Genomic DNA, 18,779 nt, shown 5'->3' on the forward strand with positions numbered 1-18,779 from the left:
AGTAAGGGTTGTAATATTTGAGATATTTTGTGGATTTTGATTGGGTAATCCATATTTTGTGGTCTTAATGAGTTTTATTCATTTCTTGTGTGCTTAATGACATGCTTAGTGTAGGATCCCATTAAGTGATGTTCTTAATCCATGGTTGAGGCACCGAAAGGAGAAGGCCTTGTGATAGATAATCAAGAAATTGGACTTAATTAACTTAGATCTAGAAATAGACTAAGGATTAAGAGGATTCACAGATTAATTAAAGAACCTAATGGGCCTTAATTAACTCTAACTCCACGAAAGTAGGATTAGATTGATTAAAGCACTCTTTGTCTCACTCGAAAGGGTATTCAAAGGATTTAAGAATTAATCTCCTTAAAACCCGTAAGTTCCGCAAGATTGGATAACCAATTTAAAATTCCAAAATAGTTCGAATATGAAATCCCGAACTACGGAATCGCCTTTTCATAATTGTTAATTTTTAATTAAAATTAATTGCTTGCCATTTTAATTTTGCCATATTTCAACTTGCTTATTTCAAATTGATGCAATTTTAGTTTAATTAATACATTGTTGGATAGATTATTAATTTTGCACATATAGATTTCATACTCAAATACCCATCAATTTATTACTTTAATTTCAAGAATAGTTCAATTTAGTCAACTTTTTATATTAAAAATTCAATCATTAACACAACTTCTCGTGGGAACGATATCTTTTCTATATTACTTGTACGACCCGTGCACTTGCGGTTGGGACACATCACTCAGCCTCATGTACCACAGTAGAAACATCTAGTTTAGAAGCACGTTATGTTGAAAGCACACAGGACTAAATGGAGGGGAGAAAAGTAGCTAGAGCGGTAGAATATATGCAACATTGAAGGGTGATTTTCACCTAGTAGCAAGGTGAGGGATTCGCTCAGGTTGAAACCCTAGTTATCGTCAATATATAGCAAAATCTAATTAACAAGTTGACTTTTTTACTTTTCAAAACATATATAAGAAGAAAGTATAATATAACATTAATGAAGCTTCTGTATTAAAGCATGTATGCTTCTTGTAACTCAGTAACAATAAAGCTTAATTTCCAATATCAATTACATTGAACCATCCTTCCATTACGACACAATAACATTACAACACAAAATTCAAAGACAAAAGTTTGTAAAATGCCCTTCCCTCATCAAGTATCTCTTCATTGTACTTCATCAAGTTTTTTACATCTGCTGTATCCATATCATTTTACCAAATACATCGCATTATAGTTTCGCAGACCCACTTCATTCTTACACTCCACTCTAAGCTTTCAAAAGCTTACCCTACTAAGTAACAACGCTTGTAAAATTTACATGCATTCACACCAAATTGATTAAACACCATATATATATATATATATATATATATATATATATATATATATATACATATTACATATCATCTACACAGGAATCATAGTATTTTTCTTTTTAAGATTAATTTTAGCTCAAGTATGCCAAAATTTATCGCTATGCCCGCGTTGCACCCATCGCCAACTCTCCACACAAAGATCCACGGTTATCCGCCAATGACTTCAACACAAAGCTCAAGGAAAAACATTAACCCTAGTTAGTGGAGAAAGTCGTGCAAGATTGAGGAAGTTGTGGGGATCCAGGCAATACGGGTATACCCCCGTTAGGAGTATTGGTGTTACTACTGGTTCCGTCATTGCTCCTCTGTGTACCAATAATTGAGGAGATGGCCGCTGCCAAGGCTGCCCTGAAATTTGGATCAGAAGCAATGGCAGCGGTCACCGTCTCAACCATTGAAGCCTGTCGTTGCCCTAATTGCAGCGATGGAATTGCAGCTGCTGGTACCTTGGGTGGGACATACATAGGGTGGCCTAGCAGTTGTGGACAGCCATGCAAAGGAAGAGGAAATGTGGTTGATGGAGGGGCACGAAGGAAAGGTATGGGGTTTGGGCTCTGGGTCAAGTCGAGGGTTATGGTGGGAAATGGTGCAGACGCAGATAAGGTAGCCAATGTGGACGCGTAGGGTAAAGAAGGGAAGAAGGTATTATTCGATGGTAGGCTTTCTTTGGATGTAGTGGAACCTGAGAGAAGCATCGCTGCAGCAGCAGAGGTAGTATTAGCCATAGCTGTAGCTGCTGGTGGAAGTGGGTGGTTGTGATTTCCTTCATATGTTGTTATTAAAATGGTTTTGTCCTCTGCGCATCTTTGCACCTGTTCAAACAACAAGAATAGACCAGAGCTATAAGGAAAATGCCAACAAAAGTAATCAAGGTATCATCAAATCCGGAAGGCAAAAGGAAATCATTGAAAATAAATGTCGTCAATCAATATTTCTATTTTAGTGATTCAATAATTGAATCTCTCTCTCACAATGCAGACAAATTTAATTTTTGGTAGAATATAGCTTATACTGTTTTTTTTTAAAAAAAAAAAAAACATATTAACCTTTTAATTTCTATAATTAGTCAACGTGTTGGGTAATTTGTCATTGAAAGTTGAGGATTACCTGCTTGCGAACTGGACATCCAACAGCCATGGTGCAACGATAGTATGCACGCGGACAAGGGTTGCCCTTGGCCATCTTTTGACCATATTTTCTCCACTGGCATCCATCTGTGATCTAAGCCACAAAAGAAAAATTGCTATAGCTTTGCTCAAACAAATTAATGAAACAGCTCGTAAGTCTTTTAACAAATTTTGTGTAAATGCTCACCAGAGGAGCCTCAGATCTCGCTCGCACAGACACTCTAGCCTTCCTGAAAGGGACTTCAGGGACCTGCTCCTCGCCCTTTCCTTGTTCTAATCTCGGACTCTTGGGAGATCCCCAACTCTGGGAAGTCTGATCAAGACCATCTTCTGTCGAAGCTTGTTTTCCTGGATTTATCTGAGACATAGCCTCTGTAGTATTTGTAGGAGATACCGACACATCCTGTGCCTTATCATCAGATACTGAAGTATCGTTGACATCTAATGCGGCAGATGGGCGTGGGTCCATAAACTGTTGGGCTGACATAATGGGACTTGAGATGCCATTCTGCTCTCCCTTCTGTATCCATGATTAAAAACGGATCCTATTAGTATTAATTACATAACTAATCCAAGGTATTTGTTCAAGTCCCATTAAGATTCGAGATGAAAGATGCAAATCTCAGCGAAATCAGAGACAAAAAAGGAACAAAAACAAATGGGTTCTCTTCTTAGGGTACAATGGGAAATGAGAATCCCAACTGCTCCATCCCAGAGGAAGATTGATTACAGTTTAGGACAAGTAATTTATGTTTGACATGCGTAGGTGCACGTGATCCTGCACGACCACGTAAATGAGTGAAGACAACTTGCCTAAATCGCAGCGAGCTCAAGAATAATGCAGGTCGGTGAAAATTTACTTATTTAAGATAGCAACTTACAACCTTTTCCCCTTCTCTATGTGCTTTTAGAACTGAATAGGGTAAAAAGATGAGTAGTAAGATATTCGAAGGGCGGATACCGGATCAAGAAAGCATGGTTTCCAATTTAATTAAAGCACGTTATCCATTTCTTTATAGATAATAAAAATCGTTTTCGATTTTCTCTATTGGGTGCAGATAATGGAAACCCCCATCTCTCTATCGAACATGACCAATCTGGGTAAAAGTTAAACCACAATTCACCTGCTTTCCCCGATTCCCTTGTGCCTGTTTTTGCATTGCCATGATTAGCTGAGCTTGCAGATCCTTGTAGCTTTTAGTAATCTGATCCAACATGCGTCTGAGCTTCTTGTTCTCATCGTGCAGACTATCCAACTCGGCTTGTAATTTCTTCAGCTGTAAAACCAATACCGAATACCCATTCTTCGATTAAAACCTCAAGAAAAGGTGAAGAATCAAACGATCATCCAAAAGCATATCTAATGGAATTAATAATAACATGAGACAAAGCATGTGAAACTCACTTCATTATTGGGTTTGTTTTCATTTGCTGTTTCTAAGATTCCAGAGCTAGAAGTGAGGAGATTCAGTCCAGTCTGAAACACATCAACCAAAGTCAATTACAAGTAAAGCAAATTAAAACTGTATTTTCAATAATAATTATCGCTATGGCTATTAAAGCACGAAAACTTCACAACCAACAAGATTAATATATAGATGAGAAAGAAAAGCTCTAAAAAAGGGTTAAGATGAATATTGAAACCTTACGTTTACCGCGGAATCGACAGGAGCTGAAGATGACCCATCCTTTATCTCTTGATCACAATGAATTTTATCATCAGTCCTATCCCTTGAGAAGAAATCCACTTCTTTGATGGTGGACTTGCCGGTATCGACGGAATTGTGGGTTAAGCGATCAGATAAACCAGTGTTCTGACGAAGAAAATCGCCGGAGTGCAAGAATGTTAATTCCCGGCCTTGTTTGTCCATGACAGGAAGTAGTTGTGTGGAGGCTTTTCAGCGGAGGTATTTAGAAGACTGGCTGCTTGTGATAGGGGTCCAAAAATAATAACAAAGGACCAGGGAGAAGACCAGCCGTTTTTTTCGCGGGAGAAATGACATCATAGTTGTAGAGCACACGTGGCGGGATTTTGAGGATGGGAGGGAGGAAAGTAGCGGCGCGTGGAAAAACATCGAGGTGTAGGGTTGGAGTTCCGTTGAGAGGAGGCGTCGTTAAGTGACGGAGTGCGATTCGAATGGGTACGGTATATCCACGTGGGGTTTTGAGCGTCGTGGTGAGGTCAACCAAGTTGACGGCACGGCTCCATCTGACGGTGATTAGAATAAGGGGTGGGTCCCAACTCCGCAGAGAGAAAATACCTAACCCCACTGACCGGAGAAATTATTATAGATCATACAGAGACTAAGAAATAAAATATTAATTAAAATATGATAAATAATTAATAATAAACATAATAAAATTTAAATAATTTATAATTTAAATTTTGAGATATGATAAATATTATGGTTAAAAATTGTCAATTGTATTAAAAAATAATTATTTTATTAAAATTTGTCAATAAAAATTTGAAAGTCATAATTATTTTATCATATTTAATTTTTATAATTTAAATGTTTATAATAATTTAATTTTAAATTTTATAATTAATATGGAATAACTATAAAAATGAATTTATTTATCATTAAAAATTAAAAAAACTAAATTATAAATTTTATTATAACTTAAAAAATAAATTATAAAATACCCATAAAATTAAGTTTTATCCTTCCAAAGCCCAAAAAAGCCAACGCCCTCAGGTCATGCTTCCCCCTGTCCACCTCATTGCAGGAAATTAGAGACCCATGTTCAAACCATTAATATGGAGGGTTGAGGGTAACTAAGTCTATTTTTTTAATTTATTATTATTATTATTATCGATTTATTTATAATAATATATATAAAAAGTAATTAAATATTTATAATTTAATTTAATTTAAATACTATTTAATTGAAAATTTAAAATATTTAGCTCGACTGTGGTGTAAAAATCATACAATATCTTTTTTCTAAGTTTTTGTATCACTGTCTTGATAAATAAATTAGATGTATTGGATACATAATTGTCTTGAGAAGAGGTATTAATTAACAAGTCGATGAATCGTCTCTCCCATCAGTATTTTATTTATTATTTTTATTTAGAGAAAAAAAAAGGACAAAAAGGAGGGTGGGGGAAAAGCAAATGGTGAAGAGGGTCCAATCCTTCATAAAGGATTTTTCATGTCAAGTACCAAATGAGTAATGAATTTCTGGTAAATTTCAACCTCATATCAGCTGCCTTTACATTCCATGCCTCATGACAATCACATGCTATAATATTATTGCTATTGATGAATGACAATGGATATATAGAATGGTCCGTCGAACTCTATATCTTCTATGGAATATAGTAGCCGCTATTGCGGCCGTTAAATTCTCCCTATAATTTCAAGGCAAAGAGATGTATATATTTAAGTATTCAGAGTTTTATTTCATCCAATAGTTATTTATTAATTAGAATTTTATTATCTGATGAGGAAATTTAATTTGATATGAGAATATCTTTAATAATAAGAAAAAAAAAAGTTTTATTTCCAGCTAGAGCTTAGCCAAAAAGTTAATGCTTCTTGATTTTTTAAATGTGACGAATAATTTTGAATAAAATAAAAATTTAAATGTAATAAATAAAAATACATAAAGAGAATAATTTTTAAAAATTAAAAAATATTTTATTATAATTTAAGTAATTTAATTATTTTTTTAATCACAGTAATTAGTAGGCAGTAGTCATGGATAGAAAGCTACTCGACTTAACATTTTTCCACAGGGACTAATTAAGATATTCCAACAGATCATTAATTAATTTCATTTTTAATAAGACTTTGATTTCAATCCAGCTAGCTACATGTGATGACAAAAGAATCATTTATTACCTGCCCACTTGATGTGTTTAAGGTTGGCTTTGGATATGCTAATGCAACGAGTCTTAAATTTGAAAGTTAATTACCATTTCAAATTTTAATTTTAATTATTAATTAATAAATTTCAACTAATTTTTACTTAACAAATTAGTCCTTAATATATCAAAAATGTAAGCCAAGTAGAATACATCTTTAGGCTCCCTTATTTATGTTAAATATTCAATTTGATAATAAAATAATATTTAATAGCTATATGTTGATTATATATATATTTCAATAAACACTTTATTAATTTATAAAATATTAATAATAAATAAAAATGAAAATAACTAAAGCATAATATTATATGGAAAACTAAAAGTAATTGAAAGAGAAGGTGGTGTGTCTATATTTTCTAATGCCTATTTCCTTTTTTTTTAATTTATTTTAAAAATAAAAATATTAATATTTAAAGTTTTAACCTGTTTCATTATAAATTGAATAGCATTTAATTATCATATTATAATTACTTAATAGCCATTTTAATATCCATAATTATTATTCACTAATAATAATAATATAAAAAATGGAACTTTGACTAGGTACTAAACTACTAATACACTTCATGATGATTGATTTCGCTATTTTTTTTCTTTCTTTTATAAAAATGACAAAAATGAGGACAATATAATTAGAGTGTAATTAATTAAAGAGTTTATATATAATTAAGAAATTCTTATTTACATCCGATTTATCGTGAACTCAATATATAAATATGTAGATCTATATATTTAATAGGTGAGTTTCACTATATCTCATGTTTTGAGTTCATAATAGATTGGATTTAGATAACAAAAATTCGTATATAATAACTCCAACAACGTAAATAGTAATATATTATTTATCATGTAATTAGTTAAAAAATAGAAATAAAAATTAATTAATTATGTCTGTACTCCGGTAACACATATGTAAAATTTATAGGTTTTGAGAATATATATATATATGTATATCATGCTTACGACACAGGCCTGAAGGATTTTTTTTTTATTATTAAAGCTAGATATTAAACAGCATTTTGTGTGATGTGTAAAGTTATTCTATATTCTAAAAGTCCGGCTGATCAGCAAAATAATAATAATTGTGTATCTGAGTTTAGCTAATTGTCAACAACGACCATAGAGGACCGCTTCCTAATGAGAGTAGAACAAACTGGTAAGTGGTGACAAAAAAATCAAATTAAAAAGAAAAAAAAAAAGGTGTTGTTGTCATCACATAAATCATGATAATTAATAAATAATAAAAAAATATTTTTAATCTAAAAAATCTCAGTTTAATTGGTCAAGATGTGGAAAAAGTTGGGTCAATTTTGTGGAGGATGCCTTATTTGACACTGAAACCCACAGCTGGAAGGTCGCTCTCTATATTTAATATAAGAGAAGCATAGAGAATGATCAGATTGTTTCTCCTCTCTTCCTCTTCACAAAAAACAATTTTTTGGTCTGTGTTTTATATCGACAAGTCAATAGATGACTTGTAGCTATATTTACAAGTTTTCTTATCGGAATTATACTTGATAGCTAATTATATTAATTGTTGAAAAAGAAAAAAAAAAACAAAATGCTGTAGTTGTGTGACTACTCCTACCAAAATCTGTGATACCCTAGTTAATTATTAGCATATCCAAGATATCTTTAATTTGTTGCTCTAAGTCGTTGATTAGTGAAATTAACAAAGGGGTTAGTGAGTAATTAGCGTCTAACAAACTCTTGTTAGAGGAGTATCTAGAGGGGTGTAGGGCTTAATTAGGAGAAGAATTAAAGCGAGCAATTAATGGGATCGTGGCCAACTTACATGCAACGTTGTTGTTGCTTTTAAGTCAACACAAAAAGGAAAGGCGCAAGTAAAAGAAAGCGGCGGCAAATTGAGATAGAAGCAGCTAAGCCAAATTGCACGCACAAAATTAATACAAGAAGAAGAAAATAAAGGTATGTTTGAATGACCCAGGAGCTAGGGCATCTCTCTTCTTTGCCCCCACGTTCAGTCACCCCCAAGATTCCACAAACTCAAAACACAAGCTTCCCGTGTATCCTCAGCTTGCTTTCTATTCCTTCTGCCTTCATACAGGCTTATTTTTGTGTTTTGACGTTTACCTTCAGGATTTAGGTCAACTTGCGTTTGCATTACGTCCATGGCTTCTTGGGAGTTTACAATTTATTTTATTTTTATTATAATTGGCCCTCTCACACCTTTCATCTCATAATCATAATATACACTTTATGATATACCTATTTAATATTTATCTTGTTAATTATATTTAAGCATTGTCAACAAGCTAGGAGGAAAAAAAAATTTTTTAGTCAATATATAAAAAAAATAAAATATTATTAAAATTCTTATATCAATTTACTACACTTGTACATTTTGTTTTAATAACATTTATTATTAAAAAATTCACAGCAAAATTTAACTTTTGAATACAAAATAATTTTAATTTTTTTTAAAAAGAGTTTAATAATTAAATTTATAAGGTGTCAGTATATTTAAATACGTATATAAAAAATATATTAACAAATAAAGGGTCAATTGACCTCTCATTTAGTGGCATTCATCCATCACTGTCTCCCACCTCAACGCTTTTCTATATTTTACACCAGGTTTGGGACGAAATTGAAAGGTCAATTCTTTTAAAAAAAATTAAAATTAAAAATATTTAATTATTTTAAGAATTTTTATTAGTATATATTAAATTTAATTTTAAATTTTGTAATACTCTTTAATTAACATGGTTAATATAATATTTATTGTGATGTTAATATAATATTTTTTAACAATATATGTTTATTTGTTCCATGAAGCAACACTCGTGTATTATTAAAAAAGAAAGAAAGAAAGAAAGGAAGATTTGGCTAAACAAAGTGCATTACAGTAAATTAATAAAATAAGTATTATATATTAAGATATTTTATATTTATATAGGTTTAAATTTCTAGATGAGGAAGAAAGAAGACAAAAAGTAAAAGGATGGAAAAAGCCAGAAGGAAGGGTTTAGGGAAACAGGTTCCGTGTTAAACTAATCCAAAATGATGGAAATTGGCAAGGAATTAAATGATTTTCCTTCTCCTTCCGTTTTAAGATGGGTTTTGTATTTTCGTTCAAGTTATTGTTGAATAAAAAATTATTTCAAATATATTAAAATTATTGAAATTTAAAATTAAATTTAATATATTTTAACTACAAAATTATTTTTTATTGAGTATTTTAAAAAGAAAAAAAATTAGAATCACAAATAGTGTAGGTGACTTTTTCATGGAAAGTCACGTTTACAATGGGGTGGGGCTCCAATGGCAATGGAAGAATTGGCCATTGCCTTCTTAATAGGTTTGAAAAAGGAGCTACCTTATCAGGGTAGAAGATAAGAAGAAGAAGAAGAACAAGTAGTAGTAGTAGTAGTAGAAGATATCAATTATCAACTAGATGATGGTATACTCATTTTCAAGCTTGTAGACTACGGAGATAAAAGAAGCGAAAGTGATATATATTCTCATTTTCAAGCTTGTAGACTTTAAAACCTTTGTCTTAATTTCTTCCTTCTTTGAGTCAATTTTAATGGGGGCTACCCTGCCTTGTCCTTTGGCTTTGCTACTTTTCTCAATGAAGGTGACTTTAATTAATTACCTACCCTCTAGTAAAACAGCTCATTAACTTGTGATCTTGGTTAGGTAAAGCTATTAACTTTCTCAGTTTATTTTCCTTCATTCAACAAGAAGAAAACCAAAAAATCAAAGTAAAAGAGCATGCCATGGCTGACTTGCTTCCTTTTTCTTTGTCACTTTAATAATTCAGTTTCAATCTGAACAGGCTTGCACGTCCTGTGATTCTCTTCTGATACAGTTGGTCTCGGGATCGTTCTCAGGAAATCCAGGACCACCCTGATCCAAGTCTTGATCACTCTTTTTCTTGCCTTTGACTCAAGTTTTGATAAATTAAACGCTGTTGAGATATTTATAATTTAGGAAAGATACATGGAGAAGAAACGTAACGGTGTTAGTTTCTAGAAGTGGGTCTCTGTAGTAATTAACTTCTAGTTCAATGACTTTTTAAGGAGATTCAAAGTGCAAGCAACTGTGAACAAAGTAGGATTTGGATTGGTGAGGGAAAACGAAAGTGATTAAATTAAGCAATAAATTAATTAGGTCGATTTAGCTTTAGGGGAAAAAGAAACACAGTGGAGAATGGCTTCAGGTGGGACTAGAGGACTTTTGACAATTTGCATCTTCAAATTCTTTAAATTAAATATTTAGGTTGATTTAAAATTTTTCGTTTGAATGGGCTTGTTCCAATGATCACGACGTGCCCAAGGCTTCAGCAATGGCCAATGAGGATAGTTTGGGTTTGTGAAGGACTATTAAGAAAAAAGCGCATGGTTTGATCCCAGGAGTAAGTTTCCAGCCCAATTATACCATAATAATGTCCAGCTCCGATCTCCCAGCTTGTTCTCTATGTGGCCTAAGCCCATTTCAGGGCACTCTGCGAGTCAGCGATCTTGGCAGGACGAAAAGAAAAAGTAAAATTATAATGATTCAATCTTTAAATTTTAAAAAATATATTAATTGATTCCTAAGTTTTGATTTCTCGCATACTTTCGTTTTCTCATTTATTTTTATCAACTTTTATCATTAATGATTAACACTTTGGAATCTAAATTTTTATCATTATAAACATTTTTATTATTTATCACATCAAATTTAACTAGTAATCTTCTCACTGTAACCTGCAAAAGAAGTTCCACATTTATACCCTAGTTTTACAATTTGAAAGCTTTTAGCATTGCAAATTAGATGCACGTCTGCACCTTATTCTTCAATGGTACAGTTGATACGGTGTGTCCGGTACAGTTGATACGGTGTGTCCGCAAGTGCACGGGTCACAGTAGTATAGTTTTAAAAAATGATATCGATCCCACAGGGAATTGTGCTTAAATTGGAAATAAAAGTATAAGCTAATTAGAATGACAAAAATTAAAGAAGTAAAATGAAATTTGGAATTAAAATTGATATTTGAGGAATTAAAACTAAATCAAACAATTAACTAAAATTAATTAAACTAGATTACCAAAAATTAATTTGAAATTTCTATTTATGAAATTTGAGAGGAATTAAATCTAAATTCAATAAAAAATAAAGTGATTCTAGAGATTGGATTTTTCAATATTGTTTGCATGTGGTTTATCCCTAATTTAGCCAAACACATGAGAATTGCAATTTTGAGGGAAATAAATTCTTAAATTTTTGAAACCTTTTTCAAGCATTTCAAAATTGGTTTTCATTAAATCAAACCCTGTTTTCACGGTATTTCAAACCTAACAAAAACCCATTTAAAGCTCTAATTGATTTTTGGAAAGTTCCCCTTAATCCTCTTAGCTTATCTCTAACACCAAGAAAATAAAGTTTATTGCAAGATTATCTATCCCTAATATTCACTTTTCAGTCCATCTATTAAGGATTAAAGCTTAACTTAATGAGGGCTCATTCATCAAGCAAGGCAACAAGCTCACAAGCAATAAATCAAAATGTAACAAATCCCATTTAAATGGTTAAATCAGTTCAAAACCACAATACAAATCAATATTTACAAACCCATCTCTAGAATCTCAATCAACTATTCACAAATCATTGTTTAAAGACAAACCCAAATGTATAAATGAAGAAATAATGGAAATGTAAGCTAAGGGGTAGAAAAACCCAGAAATATGCAGTAGAATTTGCTGCAGAAAAGTGCAGAAAACGAGTTCTGCAGGCTGCTGGAAAAATGGAGAACGTGCTTCCCTCCTTCTCTTTCTAATCTTGCCAAAAATGCCTCTCTTGCTCTCTATGGAAAGAAAATGATAAAATGAGACTTTATATAGGCTAAGGGTCTGCCCTAGAATGGGTAAAAGGGGGAAGGTTCCAGAGAAAGTGAGGTAAAAAGCTGGAGTAACGGAAATGCCACGTCAGCCATTTCCAGTAAAAGTGACATAAGCTGGGTCGGTTATGTCGCGGGTTGTGTCGCTCTCGGTCTGAATATCTGACGCTCGACACAACTTGCGACATAAGCTAACTCGGTTGTGCTGCAGGTTGTGTTGCTCTCGGCCATTTTTACTCAACTTCAAAAATTTTTGCAATTCAACTCTAATCTCCTCCAAATGGCTACTCTGATCAAAATACATCAAATTTCTCCAAATTTAACCTACAAAACAAATAAATTCCAAAAATTAAACTAAGAGAAGTGAAAATTGCAAAATTGACTAAATATATACTAATATCTATAATAATGGCTATGAACAAGGGTAAATTATGTGCAAAAATTACATCTAAATGATGATCTAAAATGCATGCATCAAATTCCCCCATACTCAAACTCTTGCTTGTCCCCAAGCAAAATTTCATTAAAACTCATTTGGAAGGGAATAGAATCAGTCTTTGAAAACACAAAAATCACTAATCCAAACCACCAACTTACCTCTAGCCACCAACATTCCAAGTTCCCACCAGCAAAAGCACAAAGAATGAAGCAAGCACTCTCAACAATTACAGAATAGCTAAGAATTAACCAATCAATCCAAGCAACAAATACCAACCAGCTACAAGAGTCAATTGTGCCAAAACAAACCTAAATGAAATAGATAGCCAATGTGTCTCAAATAGATGGTGAGTAATGTATGGAAGATTATATTGCCAAACCCATATGCAAGCATAAAAGATCTAACTCTACTAATGTAACAAGCATTTTTCAAAGAATCATTAGGTCTTTTTAAGGGTTGTAATGGGGTCTAATAGGGTAAAATTGTGGTTAACAAAGAAAGAGAATAAGGTAAACAAAATATGAGAATAATATTAATCATGAAACTCAAAGTGCATCCATTTTTTTTTTTTCATTTTCAAATATATTTTTTTTTATTATTTTTTTATAAAAAGGAAAGAAATTCACAATGAATCTCAAGTGCTATCACAATAAAGGGACTACTTTTATAATATATATATATATTTTTTAATTTTGTATGCGTCCCTATTTCACGTCACACCCAAAATTACTTTTGGGATATTTTGGTGACCGTTTTTTTTTTATCAACTTTTCACAATTACTCTAGCACTTTTCAAGATGTTTCAATCCTCCAAGTTTTTTTTTATATCATTATTTATTTTATTTTATTTTATTATTTTTTTATGCACTTAATTGCTAAAATATTATTCTCATAATAGGTGGTAGTGTTTAGGTTTAATGGCTAGGTAAATGATTTGGGTTCCAAAGAAATTAGGGAATTAAGGTTCAAGGGGGTTTGCAAGGGTTAAAATGAAATTAAGGTAGGTTAAGGCTAAATGTGAGGTTTAAAATATGAAGGAATGCCTAAATCACATTCTTATCAAACGCAAGTTAAAAATTTCGCTTTGAAAGATCTAAGATGCTTGTTCTAGGAATGGTGAGACGACAATGACCATTTTCTTCCTTAAAGGCTTATCCAGACACTCAAAACTCAAAATAACTAATCAGATTCTGCATACCTAGATGAATGTATTAATTTTCAGCTATTAAGTAAGAGAAAGAATAATGCTTAAGACTTTGTACCCAGCTGGAACTTTCATTCCACTAACCATCTAAAGGCAAGTTGGATTGCTTGAATAAGTGGCTTATGGAATTCAGAAACTGGTTTAAAAATCCAAAAATTTTAAATGAATGAATGAAATGCATGAGTGTAAATGTATAGTCAACCTATATGCAACTAAGTATGCATAACTAAGTATATGAGGCTATATGCAAGGTATATACGTGAATATGTACAAGTATGAAGTAATGAATGAGTATGTCACTATATGCAAATGAAAAAGGAAAAAAATAATTTTTGCAAAAAATTTACCCTCTCCCCCATACTCAGAATGAACATTGTCCTCAATGTTAAAAGAGTGCAAGGAATGGGATAATTTGGCTATATGTGCAGAAAATGGGTGGCTCATATGTGCATAAAGAATTATTACCCTGTTGCATAAGCGATAGCACAACTTGTGTTGACAGTGACACAAGCTGAGATGAGAATTGTTACCTCATTGAAGTGCAGCCAATTTAATTAGATAAAATTTGGACAGCTGCTGCACTCATTGCAAAAGAAACAGTGCAATGGAATCCATTAAATCAATTAAACTCAAAAAGTTGAAATAGGAAGTTAAGCTCAAAAATGTAACCATCAAGTGTAAATTCGAAGTAGCACATAAAAGCAAGTGAGCAATGTATTAAAGATATAAAAGGAAAATGTATTTTATGAGGAACTAAAAAAAAAATGAATAAGTAAATGGTTCAAGTAAAATAAAAACAACACAAGCAAAATATTAACTAAACAAGTTCAAAATACTAATTAATTAAGCAACGAAATTAAAGACATGAAATGTAAATGGAGAATAAAAGCTGGTCAGTCAGGTATGAGAAGTCCTTTGCCCTTGTCATCTTGTGGAGGTGGTGGTGCTTGTGGTGGCTGCTGTGGAGAGATGATGCTCAAAATCAGTGCTTGGTTTGTTTCGATCTTCTCCAGCTTAGCTCGCATGACTTTCAACTCGTCTTGCATTTCAGCACTTCTATCCAAATATATGTCAGCTAAATCTCGTAGTGTCTGAAAAGATACATCCGTCATTTGCCGAAAAGAATAAATTTCATCACTGAGATTCTCCATGAAAGTCAAAAGAGTTGCTATGGATGGTCCAGAAGCTGTTGATGAAGCAGGTTGAGCAGTTGGTGGAGCTCGGATTGAAGGTTGTGTAAAAGGCTGTGCAAATGGTCGCTCAGATGCTGAGGAGGAGCTAATTGCAGTGGGAGAACCAGGTGGTGGGTCTGTTAGTGCAGGAATCTCATACAGCTTGGTAGCCTCATTTTTGATACAAAATTTTTGGTTGGCCAGATGGGGTCCATCCAAAAATAACAAACCCGTTGGAAGAGCAGGACACTTGTACATTTGAGGATTAAAGCCAAAATAATGGGCAATGGGTGTGACCAATCCTCCAAAGACAATATTACCAGTACCCCTAGTGGTCTGGCGGATCACATGGCAGCAGAAATAATAACCAGGGGAAGCTTTTTTGCCAGTTTTGCACACCACAAAAAGAAGAGATCATACTGTGACATTGTGCCAACACTAGATCCTCTGCCTAAAATTGTATTTGCAATTAGTCGCTGAAGCAATCTCAAGGCATGATTCTCAATCTTGGAGGCCTTACTGTGTCCTGGTTTGAAGGTACCTGCTGAAGGTGCAATTCGCTTCCAAAATTCACACGCATTATAGTCCCATTGGCTAGTAGGTATTTTGAACAGACCATCAGGTGGAAAGCCAAATATATGGTGAAAATTATCCATAGACAGCACCCTATCTTGACCAAGGCATCTAAAATGGATTGTCAAGTCATTGTCCAAGGCAATTTTATGCTCATTAGTGGACAGGGAGGCCATAAATTCCTGCACTAAAATGGGGTAGACCAGTTCCTGTTTATGTGCAAATCGCACCCAACCTAAAGCATCTAACAGAGTCTGCATTTCATCATAAATCTTCAAGGATTTAAGTGTAGACACATCCAAATACCGAGTTTGAACCATTTGTCGGGCTACAACTCTTGCCTTATTTTTCTTCATGTCGGCAGTAGGTAATACCCAGTGTGTAGCAGTAGGCAAAGAGGAGGGGAATGCAAGGTTACCTTTAGATGTACCGGGGCGCTTAACCGCTGACTTCGGAATGCCATGTCGGACAGCAGGTGCGGTCGGCATTGGGGGCGGAATTGGGGGTTGTTGTGTGGTCGGGTCAGGTCGCTTCCTCTTGACGCCGCCCGTTGATTTGTGAGGTTTAATACTTTTCGCCTTTTTCTTTTTGAATGTGGCGATCGGAGCGTCAGCAGAATGGGCCGGCGATGGGTTGGCGTGCATGGGTGGGGTGCCTTGGGGCTGCGGCGGCTGTGAGGAGTGGGGAGGCGAGTTTTCGAAGGATAATGGGGAGTCGGACATGGCGAAATGGAGGGACGTGATCGGAAAAGGAAGAAATATGGGAAGAAGTTGAAGGTTACGGCGAGAAGATGAAGGTTACGGCGGGAGGGAAGGGTTGTGTCGGGAGCGAGTCGAGAGGGAGAAGGGTTATGGGTTATCGGGTTAGGGGCTTTAGGTTTTGGGTTGTGGGCTTGGGTGTAGGCTTTGGGTTTTTTTTAATCGGTTGGGTTTTAGATTTAATTTTTGGGTGTGGGCTTTTGGGTTTTACTGCTGGCCCATTCCGGTGAAGGAAGTTTTTATCTCGGTTATGTCGCAAGTTATGCAGTCTGCTGCCCAAAAATGACCGAATTTCATAGCACCTAAAAAAAATTGAAACAAATTAGATTTCGAATGATTAAACATGAATTCTAATTGTTCAATTTGTCATGTTCATCAAGTTCTCATAAAAAAATAATTTTTCAAAGCACCAATTCACACATCCAAATTCAAATAATTTTCCTTTTAATCCAAGATGTCAAAATTTGGAAAAATTTTCTCTTGAAATTAACCAAAAGGGCAATGAATCCAGCAAAAATTACCAGCAAATACTCAACAAAAGAAAGATGAAAATTATAAGTGAACAAATTTAAAACTAAAATTTAAAGCTAAAAATTTAAAGCTAAAAATAAAATTTTTATTGCTCATTTGCTTGCAATGCATTGCATCCCATCTGCACAAGGAAATTAGAACAATGTTAAACTCTGAATAAGGAGTATAGAAAAACTTAAAACAAATATTTATATGAAAGAAATAAAGAATAAATGAAAAATTATGAGTTATGCACAAAAATGCTAAGTTTAGGTCTTTAGCTTGACCATACTCACTCAAGATGTTATGGAGAATGAGAAAGATAGCAAGTTGCTATCTTCTCAATTGGCTCACCAACTGAATAGGGCCTCAACCTTTGCTCATTTACCTTGAAATTACCAGATTTTTCACCAAAAATTTCCACAGCACCATGAGGTAAAACTTTCACAATTTTGAATGGACCTGACCACCTTGATTTTAATTTTCCTGGAAAAAATTTTAACCTTGAATTGAATAAGAGAACCAAATCTCCTTCTTTAAAGTCCTTTTTCTTGATATGCTTATCATGCCATTTTTTAGTTCTTTCTTTATAGATCCTAGCATTTTCATAAGCATCAAGTCTCAATTCATCTAATTCATCAAGTTGCAAAAGTCTTTTGTGTCCAGCAGCTTGTAAATCAAAATTGATTGCTCTAATGGCCCAATAAGCTTTGTGTTCTAACTCTACGGGCAAATGGCATGATTTCCCAAAAACTAACCTATAAGGTGTAGTTCCTATGGGGGTTTTAAATGCTGTTCTATATGCCCAAAGAGTGTCATCTAATTTAAGGGACCAATCTTTTCTGGACTTATTGTGAGCTTTCTCAAGATTTGCTTGATTTCTCTATTTGTGATTTATACTTGGCCATTTGTTTGAGGGTGATATGGTGTGGCAATCCTATGTTTTACCCCATATTTTCTCATCAATTTTTCAAATTGGTGATTGCAAAAATGGCTACCACCATCACTGATTATGGCACATGGGGCACCAAACCTGGTCAAAACAAATTTTTTCAGAAATTTCACCACAACTTTTGCATCATTGGTAGGTGTAGCAATAGCTTCTACCCATTTAGATACATAGTCCACCCCTACCAAGATATATTTATTCCCATAAGAAGATGGAAATGGCCCCATGAAATCAATTCCCCACACATCAAATAATTCAACTTCTAATGTCACGACCCAACCTATGGGCCGGACCGGCACTAGGACCTGGGCCAGCCTAAAGCCCCCGAGGCCCGTAGTAAGCCTAACTATTCATTAACCCAACTCTAAGGCCCATTTGGGCCCAATATCAAGAAAACAAACGGACAGAGTCCGGCCATAAAATGGACTTACCAACGGGGAGTTTTCGACTCACCCGACCTGTAAACACAATATATAGTCAATTGGGGAGCTCAGCTCACCCTCCACATACTCATCAACATAATAATAAATGGGAGCTCAGCTCCCTCATCCAATCCATCAAACATGCATAGCATATTAAGTTTACAGGTCCCAAAATAATAATTTAGTTTACAGACCAAAATCAAATAACATTTCTAACACATGCGGAAATTCTAAGATTTAACAAGTTTATACAAACAGTAATAATTGACCTGCGAGGGAGAAAAGCAGGTTAACCAAAATAAAATCCTCCTGTAGCCTGAAAAAAATATTGAACAGGAGTGAGCGTTCGACTCAGAGAGTAAAATATCAATTTTAACCATAATCTCTATAACTATCTAGAACTAATGCACCCTGTAGAGTGAAATGCAACATCAACAACATTTTCACATCATAACATCAAAAAGGTAATTTGGAGCACTCACACACCCTTTAGTATCAAT

At 33.9% G+C, this 18,779-nt stretch overlaps 1 protein-coding gene across 1 annotated transcript; it reads right to left on the bottom strand.

The window, feature by feature from the left end:
- Positions 1-1,013: 1,013 nt before the first annotated feature.
- Positions 1,014-4,476, bottom strand: LOC110661713 (probable WRKY transcription factor 47). The gene is made up of 6 exons (XM_021820428.2): positions 4,180-4,476; positions 3,936-4,007; positions 3,655-3,807; positions 2,718-3,050; positions 2,511-2,624; positions 1,014-2,215 (listed from the first exon to the last, which is right to left on the bottom strand). The coding sequence occupies exons 1-6, from the start codon at positions 4,399-4,401 to the stop codon at positions 1,598-1,600; spliced, it is 1,512 nt and encodes a 503-aa protein (XP_021676120.2). The 5' UTR covers positions 4,402-4,476; the 3' UTR covers positions 1,014-1,597.
- Positions 4,477-18,779: the final 14,303 nt, after the last annotated feature.

The sequence above is a fragment of the Hevea brasiliensis genome, chromosome 2 (genome assembly GCF_030052815.1).
Source record: "Hevea brasiliensis isolate MT/VB/25A 57/8 chromosome 2, ASM3005281v1, whole genome shotgun sequence".
Classification (NCBI taxonomy): Eukaryota; Viridiplantae; Streptophyta; class Magnoliopsida; order Malpighiales; family Euphorbiaceae; genus Hevea; species Hevea brasiliensis.